The sequence below is a fragment of the Haliotis rubra genome, unplaced genomic scaffold (genome assembly GCF_003918875.1).
Source record: "Haliotis rubra isolate DU_JTF1 unplaced genomic scaffold, ASM391887v1 Scf1635, whole genome shotgun sequence".
Taxonomy (NCBI): Eukaryota; Metazoa; Mollusca; class Gastropoda; order Lepetellida; family Haliotidae; genus Haliotis; species Haliotis rubra.
In genome coordinates this window covers 62,942-81,879 of record NW_025765598.1, presented here as the reverse complement: position 1 = coordinate 81,879, position 18,938 = coordinate 62,942, and the positions used below count along the sequence as shown (strand labels likewise).

Sequence of the window (18,938 nt, the reverse complement as noted above, 5' to 3'; positions counted from 1 at the left end):
ATCGACTGTAAATTATGTCCTAATTTCAAGGGAATCTTTTTAAGGTAATATAGCTTGACAACCCTAACCTCGCCTCTTACGTCAAGCCAAATTGCCCAGATCGATGCTCATGCTGTTTATCACTGGGTTGTCTGGTCCTGACTCGATTATTTACAGACTGCCCCCATATGGCTGGAATATTGCTGAGTGCGGCGTAACAATAAACCCACTCACTCACTCTTACGTGAAGCCCGTGTTGCTGAAGTCCAATTCTGTATCTGCACGGGTCACAGTACCCTTGATAAGGGATAATTTATGTAATGCAATGCATATTGTGAACATAAATTACTACGGCAAGTAAATATCGTCATCATCAACAATCCATGTCACCTGTTGAGAATAATGAAAACTGCAGATTGAGACATCTAAAACCCAGAACAGTTAACACCCATCTTAAAACAATGAACGAAAAATCTTTTATTTAGTTCTTCAATGTCCTTAGGTTGCAGAATATATTTCAGTGGAAGACAGTTTCCTGTGTGGGCGAACATAAGTGGGAAAATGCAGTTATTTATGACAGTCATCAACCCAGTCGATGTGCAGGGGGTATATCGATTGAGATAAGAGCGCCATATGGCTATGAACAAAGTTTGTCGAGATAACAGAGTCATTTTATCACATGCATTTCCTAGAAATACAGACACGTGATCATCAAGTATCAGAGGACGAACCAAGGTGGAACATCCAGAAAGCAAGCTAGAAAGGTAATTACATTGTCTCCATAGCATGTTGTCCTTGTCTGTTAAGCCAAGTTGAGATTTATGGGCGATAACAGGCCGCCGGTACCTCATGCTCACCTTAAGGTTACATGGTGTTTAGGATCTGTGGCGTGGCTGGTTTCCAGGCATCTCGTGTCAGCGAGAAAACTGCGAATGGTTTGCATCATGCTGATGTGATAGTTACGAGGTGACAAGACCGGAATATGAATGTAAAGTGGCTTCGGTTCGGTATGGCGGCAGGGTCGCCTTGCCAAGTGACTTAAGGTTTCATGGTGCTTAAGATCCGTGGCGTGGCTTGTTTCCAGGCATCTTGTGTCAGTGATAAAACAGAGAATGGTTTGAATCATGCCGATGTGATAGTTACAAGGTGACAAGACCAGAATATAAGTGTAAAGTGGCTAAGGTTTGGGATGGCGGTTGGGTGAGAGAGTGTGTGGTAGACTTTCTGAGTGAGTGAGTGAGTTCAGTTTTACGTCGCTTTTAGCAATATTCCAGCTATATCACGGCGGGGGACACCAGAAATGGGCTTCACATATTGTACCCATGTGGGGAATCAAACCCGGGTCTTCGGCGTGACGAACGAACGCTTTAACCACTACGCTACCCCACCGCCCCGAGACTTTCTGAATCAAAACTTTAACACTGCGACCCACAATTGCCCTCACACATCCCTGGAGACCTTCCTAAAGTTCATATTGTCAAACGCAAGTTTATGTGAGTTGATTATTGTCTGGTCCTTATTGTCAAGGTGTAAATCCACACACTATCTTACAGAATTGCACTTTATCTAAACCTTTATCTTTGATTAACCTTTAAGTTGATTCATTATTGGAGAGTTATTTCGGAGATGGGTCTACTGAAGAACATAGGCATGCGATATATACTCCTTCATATATCCCCTCGAGATAATTTGTGTTTGTTCTATGACGTAGGTATGTGTGATATAATATATGCTCCATAAGATCACTTCGTGGTGTCTTGCATCTATATATTTTCCCTTTATATCGAGTCGCAACAAGATCAAAGAAGCTTTCCTCCCTGTAAACAATATTTGACACAAAAAACGCTGTATGTTTATCTCTTCGCTTGCGACATATATACAAATGTACGCAATGTATGTAAAGAATACAAAGCTTATATACAGGTGGTAACTCTATTTTGTCTCACTCACTCACCCTCTCAAAGTCCTTTAAAACAATCATAAAAAAAGAATCGGCAGCCTGAGATAGTAGCACCACAAATGACACTCCGTGTGGGTGGACGTACTACATAGATTATGAATGGAATTAGACAGAGGGCAACACCCCACAAATGACACACCGCGTGGGTGGACGTACAACATAGCTTATGGATGGAATTAGATAGAGGGTAACACCCCGGAAATGACACTCCGTGTGGGTGGACGTACTACATAGCTTATGAATGTAATTAGACAGAGGGCAACACCCCACAAATGACACTCCGTGTGGGTGGACGTAGAACATAGCTTATGATTGGAATTAGACAGAGGGTAACACCCCACAAATGACGCTCCGTGTGGGTAGACGTACAACATAGCTTATGGATAGAATTAGACAGAGGGCAACCCCCCACAAATGACACTCCGTGTGGGTGGACGCATAACATAGCTTATGGATAGAATTAGACAGAGGGCAACACCCCACAAATGACGCTCCGTGTGGGTGGACGTACAACATAGCTTATGAATGGAATTAGACACAGGGCAACACCCCACAAATGACACTCCGTGTGGGTGGACGTACAACATAGCTTATGGATGGAATTAGACAGAGGGCAACACCCCACAAATGACGCTCCGTGTGGGTGGACGTACAACATAGGTTATGAATGGAATTAGACAGAGGGCAACACCCCACAAATGACACTCCATGTGGGTGGACGTACAACATAGCTTATGGATAGAATTAGACAGAGGGCAACTCCCCACAAATGACACTCCGCGTGGGTGGACGTACAACATAGATTATGGATAGAATTAGACAGAGGGCAACACCCCACAAATGACGCTCTGTGTGGGTGGACGTATAACATAGCTTATGAATGGAATTAGACACAGGGCAACACCATATAGATTCAGGTTGGGCTTAAAAGTTGGGGAGTCGTTTTTCAACGGTTCATATGTTTTCTTGTTCTTGTTTTTTAAGTCATACTTATATTTCTTATTCTTCAGATCCAGCTACAGACGAGAACATGGCTGCCGCACAAGGTAATGAATGGAATGAATTTCGTGGTTTTCTGGTTCTCGCCCTTCATCCTTCATCCTTCATCCTTCATCCTTCATCCTGCATCTCTAACCCAAATGTTGTTCAGACACCATATTACACCTTATAGACTGGCACCCCTTAAATGGTCTGTAAGTCCCGTATGTTCCCAGGTTCAGATCCCAGATAGGGGTCAGGTCTTGTGAGAACCCTTTCAGTGCTCTGTAGCTTCTACAAATTGAACCCGTCGAAAAGCTAAATCATTTTCATCTCTTTGGAATGGTCCTATAAACAGAAATGTCATTTTGTCTTGCTTTGAACGGAATACAGAAGCTCTCGTCTTCCATAATACACTCGAACATAGTTGTGTCAAGCTTACGATGTTTCTCAAAATAATACTTTGGCGTTATTTATTACCCACGTGGTCAACGTATGGGTAGTCGCATACTAATCTCGTACGTCACACGAGTGTCGTATCGCGTTGACCTGTGTCGTAACGACTTGACCTGAGATTCTAACGATTTGATTGGATAACCAATGACCTCTCAATTAGGTCACGTTGTGACGGAACTACTTGTTCATTCTTAACAAACACGTGAATTCATTCATTCTACAACTTAAACGCATTGTGGGAATGTAAACATTGCGAATGTTGCCGTATCGCTGTTTAATTGTCAGTCGAACTGAGACATCATATGCGTCGAAAAATATAGTCGCAAAGTTTCCACCAGTGATGTTAGCCGAGTGAAGCAACTGCAAACTTAGAAACGGGGTGCTATGGAGTAGTTGAATGTAGGAAGCTGTACGAGGCGATGACAACTGACATGCATCGTGACGTTGGTTACCAAGGGGGCAGACGAGCAAGGTGTAGTGACGTCATTACAGTGTGACGTCATGCAAAAAGTGTCCTACAAAACAACATTCTTCCGCAACCTCTTTATGAAACCGGTTTCGGTTTGAAACCATAAAAATAACAAAAATACGCTAATTTAATCAATTTAAAACAATAATAAGACGTGGATAATAAGTAAAATACCACACTCGGTATCATAATATACGAATTATACGAAACTCGTGACCTTCCTCTCCTCGGTCACATACAATAGGAAGGACACTCGCTTCGTATAATTCGTATATGAGATCCGTGTGTAGTATGTCTTGGACCTAGGATAACTCAAACGTATTTACGTTGGTCCCTTTAACTGACGACATAACGGTGTTTGACTGTAAATACAGTCAGAATAATATAATGTGGAAGGAGGGCTTTCACTGGTGTCCTTCAGGTAATGATTCGCAAAGGTCCGCTAATTCAGAAGGAACAGCTTGTGTACTAAAAACGAGAAGATTATTTTTGTACCCAAAACACGTTCACCGCAGCACAGTTTCACCCCAAGTGGTTTCACCCGGTTTGTTTCACCTCATACAGTTTCACTTGGGGACAGCACCTGACCGGGAACAATATCTTCGGCTATTTCACGGGGTTGCTGCAACATTTCAGTCACAAAACGCAAGGGTTCCTCTCTCAAATTCAAGCTATGTGCAAAATATACACCAATTACACAATCAACAAGCCTAGAATACCTTTAATACTTGAGATTCTTCCTCAGAGGATTTGGCAGACAACTTTTCCTAAGCAAACATCTAATATTTCCCCTTGTGTTATGTTTCAGATTCCAGAAGTCAACTCTTTTTGTCTAAGGAAACTCGACTGATTCTCGTTGGCAAAACAGGATCAGGTAAAAGTTCCACCGGGAATACTATCATCGGACAACCAACTTTCGAAGTAGGGTGTTCAGCCTCTTCGGTAACAAAATCATGCCAACACGCCATGTTTGAGAGATTCGGGAGGGATATTTTACTGCTTGATACTCCTGGTTTCTTTGATACTGGAGCAAGTCAGAGAAGTATTGAAAAAGAACTAAAGAAGAGTGTCATCCTCACCTCTCCTGGAGTGCACGCCATTCTGTTTGTGATTGGTGTGGGAAGGTTCACTGAAGAAGAAGTAACCTCTGTGGAAAGATTTCTGACGTTTTTTGGCTCTGAATCAAAGCGTCATGTGATCGTCATATTCACCAGGAAAGATGAGCTTGAGAAGTCTGGGAAGAGTCTGAAAAACTTCATCGACTCCAACAAGAAGCTGAAGACTTTCATCAATGAATCTGGTGGGAATTACGTTGCAGTTAACAACGACTCGACTGAGGACAATGAAGAGTTTGTGCAGGAGTTACTTGAGCTGGTAGACACACTTGTAAGGCAGAATGGAGGTCACTTCACAAATAAGATGTATCAGGAAGCTGAGAGTCAAATGAAGAAGATTGAGGGGATAGAGCTGGAGAAAATGATGGCCAAAAAAACAAACATCTGATCAGAAGATTATTGATGATGGTGTTCGGGAATACAGTCAGACACTTTATGGCTACTCCGAGTCTCAAAGGAAGCGTCTGCAGTCAAGGAAACGCAAGGCACTCCAGTGAATGTCGCAAGATCCATGAAAGGGAAGCCAGAAGAAATGCCAGGGATAATTTTGACATTTCTGATATCACATGGAAAATATTGGCAGGGGCAGTTGCCGCTGCTTGTGTGATAGGTTTGAGTTATGCCACAGGCACTGGAGGGATAGTGGCTGGGATAGCTGCAGCAATATTTCGTTTAAAGTAACACAGAAGAAATATTCGGTAGCTGAAGGTGTTTCTACGCCGCAATATTCCAGCTATATGACAGTCACCCACTTCAGCACTAGTTGAACACTGCGACAAACTTATATGTCTTCTTGATGGGAACAATGCTTTTAACAGATCATTCATCTTAATGAGAACAACGTTTGAAACGCACCTATCATCTCAATAGGAAATGTATCTTTCATTTGGTGGGCACCATACCTCAAACGTACTTATTATCTTTATGGGAAACAAGATTGAAGCGTATCTATTATTTTTTTGCTTTAAAAAATATCTATCATCTCGATGGGAACAATGCTTCAAAAGTATCTATCATCTTAACAGGAACAATGCTTCAAACATAGCATATCTATCATCTCGATGGGAACAATGCTTCAAAAAAATATCTACCATCTTGATGGGAACAATGGTTCAAAACATATCAATCATCTTGATGGACAGAATGCTCCAAACGTGCCTATCATCTTTGTATTTGACTGTATTTGAAACGTATCGACCATATTGATGGGAACAACACTTCAAACGTATCTATGATCTTGATGGGAATAACACCTCAAATATATATATATATTGCACAGATAAATAAAAACAGAATGCCTTTTCTCCAACATGTTTCTGTTCTTTACTCTTCAGGGAGACTGTAGCGGTTACAGCATGACGTCATTACATATATATTGTGACGTCATAATTGGGACAACATTCTAGAGCGACAAGGTCACAGCTTGCAATGGTTTAACATTGGTTTGTACTTGTCTATGAAGTAGTGTTCTTTAAAATTCGTTTTACTTTGTCCGAATTTTGAACTTGATAAAAGGAAATATGGTAAATTTAACATCGTTTCCTTTCGCACAGACATCTAGATGTTCACTCAGTGGGATATCGGGTTTCAGGACACTTTATTTGTTGTTTGTGGACACGAAACACGGAGAATTCTATGTAAAACAGAATTTTGACTGCTCTTGCAAAAACATGATATATGTCATAACATGCACAGGCTGTAATGAACAGTATATTGGTCAATCAGAAAATTTAAGAGCCCGGGTTCGTGTCCACAAACAACAAATAAAGTGTCCTGAAACCCTAACACATTTCCTAAATTGTTCATGCAAAGGAAATATGCATTTGCTCTCTTGACCATAATATGTTTCAGTTACATTATTTATATCAAGAGTTTCTAACTTTCAAATATAGCTTTTTGTACTCCTGCTTTCAACCCTGTCCCTTTGGGTGTTTATGTGCAGTGTATCTCCTCCACTGGTCTATCAGAGTGAAAATATCAGTGTATAGTGATGAAATGTATATTTTGCACCATTTTCATGCTAATAATAATAATTATCACCATATGAGTACAAAGATTGTAGCCTACCACCTTATTACCTACAAGAAAAGGCTGTCTGGATCAAACCTTGTTTGTTTTTAGTAACCTGATACATTTTGTGGCTGGTTATGACAAGAATTTCTAATTACCAGATAACACTAACTGATGCTGAGAGATCCTAAAAGATAAAAACTTTTCTTGCATTTGGCCCAGGACTATAACCATGTCTGTCCACATGCCACTGCCGTTCAGCCAGCATAATTATGACCAATACATCCTCCTACTCACAGGTGACTCAACTGACAACCATAAATGTTGGTTACGTTGTATTTTTCTGCACTTGGTCCAAACTTCAAGATATAGTTTCAAATGCTTGAGATTTTCCACTTCACTGATGCACTTGAATCTGTTAATTCAATATTGTGCAGAACACAGTCAGAATTCCTTTTGAGCTTTCTTCATAATTCCATGACAGCTATATCTTTGTATGTTTAATTGGGGAACATTTCAAAGTCTAAATCCTGTACATTGTGTAACATAGGAAAGAGGGTAAACACCAGTGGACGGTATAAGATTAACTGAAAAATCAAGGGATGAATCTCACTCAAACACATTGAGACATGTTATAACTTATTGGTAGGTCAATAGACCAACTGTTTCTATGCAGGGATATGTTATTAGTCTTTTATGGTTTTAAGTTCCCTTTAGCAGTCAAATTGCATAAAGGGTAATTTTGTTCAAAAGCAGGTTTTTCTTAAACAAACTATTTCTTTTAAAATGGAGGTGAAGTTTAACATTTCTTTCAATACAAACAGTAAGATTTAAAGCCTCTTCCTGTTGTAAGTTACCTTTACAAAGCCATAACAACAGTTTCAGAAATGCCTCTCTGATGCATCTATTCAGGTAGTGTGCTGTTCATCATTGGTCCATCATCGGCTAATAGTTTGCACTGTCGAGTAATATCAACATCTCTGAACAGCACTGGGCAGACAGTATTGATATAAATCATAGAATCGATTATCGTTATTATGAATAGTAACTTTGAACAAAAATTAAAAGTTCAAAGTTGACATAGACTGTAAAAAGTCAGAAAAGGTCTAGCCTGTCTCATAGTTCCTGAACTGCATGATTTTTACTTTGTCTATGCTTTTCTTTCTGCAATGATAAAGACCTAATTTAAGCAAGTCTAGATTTACTTCAGGTCTCAGGAGCTCCTTTCAGTTTAAAAGGAATTATTTGATTCTATCAAAATTATGTATATTCAGAGACTCATAGTGCTAGTCTCAAATGGTCCTGTTAGACGTGGAAATCCTATCCAATCCAGTTTATGCCTGGTAAGTTAATTTTATTTTACAACAGTTTCTGAATATGAACCATTGTAAATTCATAATTTATGTATGGTGTTAGGGTGATAACTAAATCGTGTAGAATTTTAAATACTTTATCAGTTCAGAAGAAAAAATATTATTTCTTAAGCTCAGTTTTGAATTTAAGTTCATAATCATTTTGAGAATAATATTGTTAACTTTTAATGTTACATAATGCAGACAATTATGAACGGGATCAAGAGACGTTGAGCTTGGCAGAGGAGAAATGTGATCTTCAAATTGCAGAATCAGTGGGGAGTCTCTGAGGCATTCCAAAGTGAGGAAGGGGTAGGTTATGTGATCCAGAGATCAATACCTTCATGTTAGTAGGTTTAAATTGTGAATACCATTTTTACAACTTTGTTAAATTTATTTCTACCTTAACTAAGGATGTCCCGTTACATAATTTTCATGAATCGATATGTATCATGATACCTATTTTCGCTGCATTATTGCGTAAATTTAGTTACATTTTGAACATTAAATATTTTATATTTTATAATAGTCCTTGAAAAGATCAACATTTTCTATTCTCAGAGATTAAAAAGTTCTAATTTCGCATCTTTGTGCATGAAAAATAATCATTTATAACTCTCATAACATTAAAAAACATGATACAATTGCAAAATGTAAACGATACATATTAAAACGTATTTAAATCGATACTTTCAAAACTAAATATCGATACAGTTTTGAATTTATCAATGATTGTGCTGTCTTAGAAAAAGTATCGATGTATAATGGCATTCCTAACCTTAACAATGTTCTGGCCTACCTTTAGAATTCAGCACCACAAACTTGCAATACCCGATGAAGTAATGCCTCATGAATCTTTGCAAATTGTTTAAGCCTTCTCAATATTAGTACAGTTATCTTGAATGGTAGTGTGCTGATCAGTACCGAGTGCAGCAATACATGTTTTAGGTATTATCTCAATACATGATCTTTTACTATTTATAAATGTAACAAGAAATTCGAAATGGCAAATAAGAGATTAATTGATAGACAAAGAATAGCCTTATATACAGATAGTCTGTCTTTGATGACATATATGAAAAATTTAAAGAAAAACTGTATATACTCTCATAACAAGCAGTTCCAGACAAGTATTGTGGTTCTGATCATGGAAAACTTTACAGAACATGTAGAAATTTTGAAAACTGGCAGAATTTGCTCTTTTCACATATCAATAGGGTAATTTTCAACATTTTAAGCTTTTTTATTGACTTTTGCACTTGATTGATGTCCAAACATTTGCAATTCAAAAATTAATCCCTGCAATAATCATGTCTTTTATAGAGATATCATTTTCACTTTTAGGTTACTATCTACTCATATCTTACCACAGTTTCATAGAGAGCTGATGCGTGTCGTGTTTCGTAGTGCACACAATTCAGACCATACCCATGAAGAGAAAATATTGGCATTTCTCAATACAGAGTATACAAATTAACATATTGCCTACATTTTGTTGTTTTCTGTAGTCAATAATTCAATCTTCCATCGGATAATCAGGTGTATGAAAGTTCTGACACCATTCTGTTCATATCACAGGGGTGGGTGGGGGTGGGTGGGTTCTCAATTAAATTTGTTTTACATATTTGTATCAGGTGTTTAAGTGGGTTGTTATCAAATGATTCATGTAATTGTTAATACATTTGCATTAATGTTTTGGTGTCCTTCATACACAGGAAATTCAGCAAATGAGAACTGAAGACACCTGTCTTCCATGTCAGCAGATACATTTTCTTTGTTTATCTTTTCAGGATTCAGATGTAGTATCTGTGAGAAGGTACTAAAATGTAAAGGTGGATACACTGATGACTTGAAGTCAAAACCGGAACCGGAATACTCCCGACTGGCTCACAATGGGCTGTGTTTAAATGGTATTCAGACCAGACATTTGGCAAATATCCGTGTAGGAGCCCCAGTTTATTCAGGAGTTGTCTGGTATGCCTCAGTGTATGATAAGAGAACGAGAATAGTCCCGACTGGCTCAAAATGGGCTGTGTTTAAATAGTATTCAGACCAGACATCAGGCAAATATCAGTGTAAGAGCCCAAGTTTATTCAGGAGTCGTCAGGTATGACTCATTGTATGATAAGAGAACGAGAATAGTCCCGACTGGCTCAAAATGGGCTGTGGATAGGTGGTATTTAGACCAGACATTTGGCAAATATCCGTGTCGGAGCCCCAGTTTGTTCAGGACTTGTCATGTATGCCTCAGTGTATGATAAGGGAATGAGAATAGTCCCGACTGGCTCAAAATGGGCTCTGCTTAGATGGTGTTCAGACCAGATATCAGGCAAATATCCGTGTCGGAGCCCCAGTTTATTCAGGAGTTGTCTGGTATGCCTCATTGTATGATAAGAGAACGAGAATAGTCCCGACTGGCTCAAAATGGGCTGTGTTTAAAATGGTATTCAGACCAGAAATTAGGCAAATATCCGTGTCGGAGCCCCAGTTTATTCAGGAGTTGTCTGGTATGCCTCAGTGTATGATAAGAGAACGAGAATAGTCCCGACTGGCTCAAAATGGGCTGTGGTTTGGTGGTATTTAGACCAGAAATCAGGCAAATATCCGTGTCGGAGCCCCCAGTTTATTCAGGAGTTGTCTGGTATGCCTCAGTGTATGATAAGAGAACGAGAATAGCACCGACCGGCTCAATGGGCTGTGGTTTGGTGGTATTTAGACCAGAAATCAGACAAATATCCGTGTCGGAGCCCCAGTTTATTCAGGAGTCGTCTGGTATGCCTCAGTGTATGATAGGAGAACCGGAATAGTCCCGAATGGCTCAAAATGGGCTGTGGTTAGATGGTATTCAGACTCCATCAACCTTCGCTCATCTTTTCATTGTGATCAGTCATTAGAAATAGTTTCAACAAATCCATATTTGATGACGAAAGTTAATGATGATGTTACTTTATCTCGTTAAAAAAACGTTTTTCATATCTGGACTTTGCAATCCAGTTTATTAATTTTACTCAAAGGTTAAAAAGAATGTTTATATAAACTGCAGTTATATCCTGTGTCTCCCCGATATTTTAACTTCGGTCTGCATTAGTCACAACAATCACTATCATTATACATCTACTCACGCCTCGAATTGAAGTGTATTTGGCAGGAAATGGATACGTATACATATTTGTTTTCGCTAAAAGTAATATTTCTTGCAGTTGGACTATCACATGTCAACGAAGCGTTTTCGCGCTGGAATAAGCGAGATCGCGCGAAACCTCATCGGTGACAGGTCAAATTGTTCCTTGCATAAAGCCTATCCAGCAAAACACCATAGTGCGTGCTCTCGCATAACCTCAGTAATGATTATAGAAAATTTACATTTATAGAGCAAAGCCTACAATTAAAACGAAACAATATATTTCTTATGGAAACGCAATAATTTCAGATAGTAGATTTTTTTCGATTACTCCATTAGAATTCATCGCGTGGTAATATTGGATAAATTTTAACTAAATCACCGGTAGATCACGGGGAAAAGTGTGCACAGCTGATTGCCATTTCCGACGGTGTATGCGAGGCAAATTCACACGCTAATCCTAATCCCTACAGATTAAACAATGCCTAGCAAAAACAAATTCGAACTAAAAAGATAACTAAAATTGTCTAATAATGTTTAATTGAAAATTTGACGTCTTTACTGACAAAATCGTCTTCGTTCACGGAAGCGATACGATGTCTTTTTCTTACCCCCAGAAAGAAAGACTACATATCTGTCTTCATAAGGGTGTTGATTTCCTATAGAGGTTTTCAGTGTTTGAGTATGGGTATATTTGATATTTAGTTGTTGGTTAATCTTAACATATCCTTAAAACTTAATCCTTAGCAAACCATGAATTGTTAACAACGGACACTAATATAAAGCACGGGCACATCGGCGCTTGAGTGGGAAACAATGCCAAAGTTATGCCAAATGATAAATGTCTGTTACAGCATAATATTTTTAGAAATATTACAAGTAATCATAATCTCAGTGTTAATTCTAACTAGCCTGCTTTGTTTGACTGCATCATATTTGAGAAAATTAAGCACAAAACTATGAATTGATTGTTTGTGCGATGTTAAAAATCGGAAACAAGAAAGTCAGTTTCATGCACACAGATATGAAATATAATTTCCTCGGCGCGCAAGACATTGAAACACATAAACAACCAAAGGGCGACATATATCAAATAAGCAGCCATGGAAATGTATACACGTATATAGCAACCATTGGGCGACATATATATATGTATCATTCATAAGCGACCATTGGGCGACATATATATACGACCTTTGGGCGACAGTCGCCTAAAGGTCGCATATATACATGTACGCCGTACACTTTACCTTTGGGCGACACGGTATGGGCGACACCAAAAATATATTCTCTATTTGTATATATGTACACAGTTTTATCCCATTTAAATGTTTAATTATCAAATTAAAGTGTATATAACCGAAGCAGAATAATAAATCAATGTATGTTTGTAATATATGGCAATGTCGCCCAAAGGTCGCAGTTTATAGTACTGTCGCCCAAAGGTCGGATTTGCCCTTATATATATATATATATATATATATATCACCTTGATGGGACCCACACTTCAAATGTATCTGTGATCATAATGGGAACAAAGCTTCAAACGTATCTATCATCTGATGGTGACGCTGCTTCAACCGTACATATCATCTTTGTTGAACCGTGCTTCAAACTCATCTATAGTCTTAATAAGATAAGTTACTTAAAACGCATCTATAATCATGATGGGAAGAACGCTTCAATCGTATCTATCATCTTTATGGGAACACCGCTTCAATCGCCTCTATCATCTTTGAGGGAACCGTGCTTGAAACGTATCTATTATCGTCATGGAAACAAGCATATCTATAATCTTTATGGGAACCATGCTTCAAGCATATCTATCATTTTTATGGTAACCATGCTTCAAGCATATCTATCATCTTTATGGGAACCATTCCTCAAGCATATCTATAATCTTTATGTGAACCATGCTTCAAGCATATCTATCATCTTTATGGGAACCATGCATCAAGCATATCTATCATTTTTATGGGAACCATGCTTCAAGCATATCTATCATCTTTATGGGAACCATGCTTCAAGCATATCTATAATCTTTATGGGAACCATGCTTCAAGCATATCTATCATCTTTATGGGAACCATGCATCAAGCATATCTATCATCTTTATGGCAACCATGCTTCAAAGATATCTATTTTTTTATGGGAACAATGCTTCAAGCATATCTATCATCTTTATGGGAACCATGCCTCAAGGATATCTATAATTTGTATGGTAACCATGCTTCAAGCATATCTATCATCTTTATGGGAACCATGCCTCAAGGATATCTATAATTTTTATGGTAACCATGCTTCAAGCATATCTATCATCTTTATGGGAACCATGCCTCAAGGATATCTATAATTTTTATGGGAACAATGCTTCAAACGTATCTATCATCTTTATGGGAACAGTGCTTCAAGTATATCCAACATGTCGATGGGAACAGTGCTTCAAACATATCTATCATATTGTAGCAATGCTTTAAAAGTATCTGTAATCTCATGTTGATGGGAACACTGCTTCAAACGTATTCATCGTCTCGATGGGAACACTGTTAACGGTCAACAGTCTTTTAACAGATTGTGTAAATGGTCGATTGCCTGACAACTGACCCGGACCTTCCTGATTGTGCCTCATAGTCGCTGCATGTTATTACTGAACATAGTCAAACACATGATGAGCTGCATGTTGTTACTGAACATAGTCAAACACATGATGAGCTGCATGTTGTTACTGAACATAGACAAACACATGATGAGCTGCATGTTGTTACTGAACATAGTCAAACACATGATGAGCTGCATGTTGTTACTGAACATAGTCAAACACATGATGAGCTGCATGTTGTTACTGAACATAGTCAAACATATGATGAGCTGCATGTTATTACTGAACATAGTCAAACACATGATGAGCTGCATGTTATTACTGAAGATAGTCAAACATATGATGAGCTGCATGTTGTTACTGAAGATAGTCAAACACATGATGAGCTGCATGTTGTTACTGAACATAGTCAAACACATGATGAGCTGCATGTTGTTACTGAACATAGTCAAACAGATGATGAGCTGCATGTTGTTACTGAACATAGTCAAACACATGATGAGCTGCATGTCATTACTGAACATAGTCAAACACATGATGAGCTGCATGTTGTTACTGAACATAGTCAAACACATGATGAGCTGCATGTTGTTACTGAACATAGTCAAACACATGATGAGCTGCATGTTGTTACTGAACATAGTCAAACATATGATGAGCTGCATGTTGTTACTGAACATAGTCAAACACATGATGAGCTGCATGTTGTTACTGAACATAGTCAAACACATGATGAGCTGCATGTTGTTACTGAACATAGTCAAACACATGATGAGCTGCATACGTTGTTACCGAACATAGTCAAACACATGATGAGCTGCATGTTGTTACTGAACATAGTCAAACACATGATGAGCTGCATGTTGTTACTGAACATAGTCAAACACATGATGAGCTGCATGTTGTTACTGGACATAGTCAAACACATGATGAGCTGCATGTTGTTACTGGACATAGTCAAACACATGATGAGCTGCATGTTGTTACTGAACATAGGCAAACACATGATGAGCTGCATGTTATTACTGAACATAGTCAAACACATGATGAGCTGCATGTTGTTACTGAACATAGGCAAACACATGATGAGCTGCATGTTGTTACTGAACATAGGCAAACACATGATGAGCTGTATCACTTTATCTAGTCGAACCAACAACTTCATTCGGTAATTGGTTTCTTGATATTTTTTTTGTTCTATACCTTTTTTGTCGAAATAACTGCTGTTCCATAGTGAATGCTTGGTCCCTGTGTATTCGACACAATGGTGTTTACAATCTCTTTTTTTAGTTTTTCTTGAAAACAATAATTTCTGTCTGGCCTCTTTCAGTGGAACTTGTTCTGTATGGTTTCTGCATCCACGTGTGTGTCATCTAATGGTTTCCAGTAAAAATGGCTTTTGCTTTGATTTTAAAGTTTCCGTTATCCGTATCTCAATGTTTGATGGGTCAGTATAATATTAATGAGGTGAGGTGAAATTGGGCTTTACGTCGTGCTTGAGAATATTTCGCTCATATGACGACGTGCATGCGTGTAAAATGTGTATGTGCGCCTGCTTGTACCTAGCCCAGACTTAAGCTGGTTTCATAGTGCTAGCCCACTGAGATACCTTACATGCCGCAAGTGAAGCATGAATACCCCCACCTGACACATTATAATTGACTCCGAGCCCACCAGTCCCTCGTTGTACCCATTAATGCCGAGAGCCAGTAAGCAGGGACCAACAAGTACCATATTTTAACGTCTTTGGTTTGACGCGGTCGGGGATCTACCCCGCGACCTTCCGCTCTCCGGGCGGACGCTCTAACCACTACACCACGGAGGCGGACATATTAATATCAATGAAAATCTAGGGCGGATCAACTGAAATGTACGCTTACAGATGTGCAGGATGTAGAAGATGTGCTAATGCGTCTTGCACACAGCTGAAAATGTGTTTGCATTACAGTGAAGATACAGAAGTCAACCAATGAAATTAGTAAAAGGTAGTGAGCACGTTAAATGACATCACTTCGGATTCAATGCAACCACTTCAAGGTTGGGAAACAGATGTCTACCGCCATTAAGTGTAAGCTACACATGACCCATGACTGTAGTTACATTAATAAACAAGTTTATTACTTACGAGGGCGAAAATATCGGCGGATAGCCAGCCTATGGTTGAAAGTAGATTTGGATATATTCTCCTCAATTTGACAACTTCGGTAATAAACAGAATATCATATTCGTGCCGAAATTTCGGTATATCCTTCGCTCTCGCTCGGGAAATAACAACATTCAGGCACTCGTGTCGTAAACATAGTATGACATGGGCACTCATATAATATCCCATGCGCGGATCCAGAGGGGGGGTGCGGGGGTCCCCCCCAAGAGTGTTCCAAATGTACTACTTGTTTTATGCCCAGGGTTCCGAGGATTGGGGTGCACACACCCCCACACACCCCACACCCCCCCACCCCCAAACGAAAATCCTGTATCCGCCACTGTATCCTCTATAACATGCCCGCCTGGTTGAACTTGAATGTTATCCTTCCGGTTGGGCAAAATACACAGAAAATGTCTGGGGATGCGGTTGCCATCAATTGCGATGACGTGGCTAGTCCAGCGTTGCAGAGCCTTCAGAAACATTATTCAACTGTCTGTATGCGTATTACGTGGTCGTCGAATATTACTTACTATTTGCACCCGATGTTTTCCTTGTAGGAGATACTACTCAACACAATTGTATCTTTTGCAAGCATCCAATGAGAAATTGCAGTATCTGTATCTGTTAGAGCACATAAAAAGTCTTAGCCAATATTTGATTTCTTTAACTTGTGAGGTAAAATAAGAGGAAACCTGCCACATTCATCATAAATCATTACATTAGATGTGCATATCTTGACCCCAAAAAGCTTCTTACGTGCAAATAAACTAACTCTTTCTATTTCGTCGAAATACTGACATACCCAAACTTCAGTCCGTATAATAGAATCGTACAAACTTTACCATCAAATATTCTGAAAAAGGATGCTAACTTCATCCAACTGCGTAGATCGATGATTATGCCGTCGATCACTGGATTGTCTGGTCCAGATTCAATTATTTACAGACCGCCGACATACAGCTGGAATATTGCTGAGTGCGGCGTAAAACTAAACTCACACACTCAGTAGTCAGAATGTAACATTCTAGAACTTCACATCACTAGTTTCACACTTCTATCCCACAGTATAACGTGACTGAAACTGAGACGTTGAATCAAAAACGAGCACTGTCACTACAGTTCGGCGTAAAACTAAACTCACTCACTCACGGATATTAATGTTTCCTAACAAGAGATGCCGATTCAAAGTACCAGTTGAGTTTATCCAGGAGTGAATGAGGCCACCGGCCCCTATTTAAGCTTTATTGTTACTTGTAATAAGGGTCGGTGGCCTTATTTACTCCTGAATAAAACCATTGACTGGTACGAGTTGAGTGGAAATATAATCATTTGAGCACATATAGAGAACTAGGTTAATACCACGGTGATATGTTTAATTGGCATTTTAGAAGTCGATGGCTAACAAGAAATGTACATCCTAAAAAGCTGTTATCCATAAAGTATCGTAACTTTCTTAAATACCATAGTGGTTAATTGAATATACCACATGCTAAGATGTATTTATGTACAGATAACGTCATAAAAAGCTGTTATCCATAAAGTATCGTAACTTTCTTAAATACCATAGTGGTTAAATGAATGTACCACACGCTAAGATGTATTTATGTACAGATTGAACTATTGCTGTATTCCTTGTATATTGTTGTGGATTATTGTATTGTAAATTGAAACATTTTCCTAATATCGCGCCTGTTGTTAGTGCTTATGATACGTGCATATTTGAAGGATTCGTTGATTGTTGTTTAACGCCCAGGGGCGGTAGGGTAGTCTAGTGGTTAAAGCGTTCGCTCGTCACGCCGAAGACCCGGGTTCGAATCCCCACATGGGTACAATACGTGAAGCCCATTTCTGGTGTCCCCCGCGGTGTTGTTGCTGGACTATTGCTAAAAGCGGCGTAAAACCAAACTCAGTCAGTCAGTCAGTTTAACGCCCAACTCAGAAATATTTCATCTGTATGGCGGCGGCCTGTTAATAACCGAGTCTGGACCAGACAATCCAGTGATCAACAGCACGAGAATCGATCTGCACAATTGGGATACGATGGCATGTGTCAACCAAGTCAGCGAGCCTGGCAAACCGATCCCGTCAGTCGACCTCTTATGACACGAATGGGTTACTGAAGATCAATTCTAACCCGGATCTTCACGGGTGATGTGTAAGTATTTTGATGAAGCAGTAGGGCTGGGGGAGCAGCTAAGCTTCACACATTGTACCCATATGGGGAATCGAAGCCGGGTCTTCGGCGTGGCGAGCAAATGCTTCAACCACTAGGCTACCCCACGGCCCCTTTTAAAAAAATAACACACAAATGACCTTTCGTTGTATGGGCCAACTTTGACTGAGGGAAATAAAATTGTGAGAAATGAAAAAGAAATCGTGTCGGATACATAACATACGAGGTGCCCGCCGGTCAGCAGAGCGCGCAGTGAAAGCGTGTTTACCGCCGCACTCAGCAATATTCCAGCTCTATGGCGGCGGTCTGTAACTTATCAAATCTGGGCCAGACAATCCAGTGATCAACAGCATTCGCTTGTTCTGTAATATCTGACACTGCCATTTTTCATGTACCTACAGACTTCTGGTTTAATTCATTCTTCCAATTGGGAAATCAAAACTTAACAAAAGAAAGCAAATTATTCGTATTCATTTTTTATTCTGATGAAACATGTTCATTATACATACAAAACATACAATAATCAGTCTCTATTACTCACCAAAACTGAGGACACTGGTTGGCTGGTTGTTTAACGCCG

General features: G+C 39.2%; 1 protein-coding gene and 1 long non-coding RNA gene across 2 annotated transcripts; both read left to right on the top strand.

The window, feature by feature from the left end:
* Positions 1 to 2,967: 2,967 nt before the first annotated feature.
* On the top strand, positions 2,968 to 5,413 carry LOC124271806 (GTPase IMAP family member 7-like). The gene is made up of 2 exons (XM_046706957.1): positions 2,968 to 2,985; positions 4,651 to 5,413. Exons 1-2 carry the CDS (start codon positions 2,970 to 2,972, stop codon positions 5,343 to 5,345), a joined length of 711 nt encoding a protein of 236 aa, XP_046562913.1. The 5' UTR covers positions 2,968 to 2,969; the 3' UTR covers positions 5,346 to 5,413.
* Positions 5,414 to 8,240: 2,827 nt separating this feature from the next.
* On the top strand, positions 8,241 to 10,157 carry LOC124271809. Its single transcript, XR_006897143.1, has 3 exons — positions 8,241 to 8,310; positions 8,524 to 8,620; positions 10,110 to 10,157. It is a non-coding gene; the product is annotated as an uncharacterized LOC124271809 (long non-coding RNA).
* The last annotated feature ends 8,781 nt before the right edge of the window (positions 10,158 to 18,938 follow it).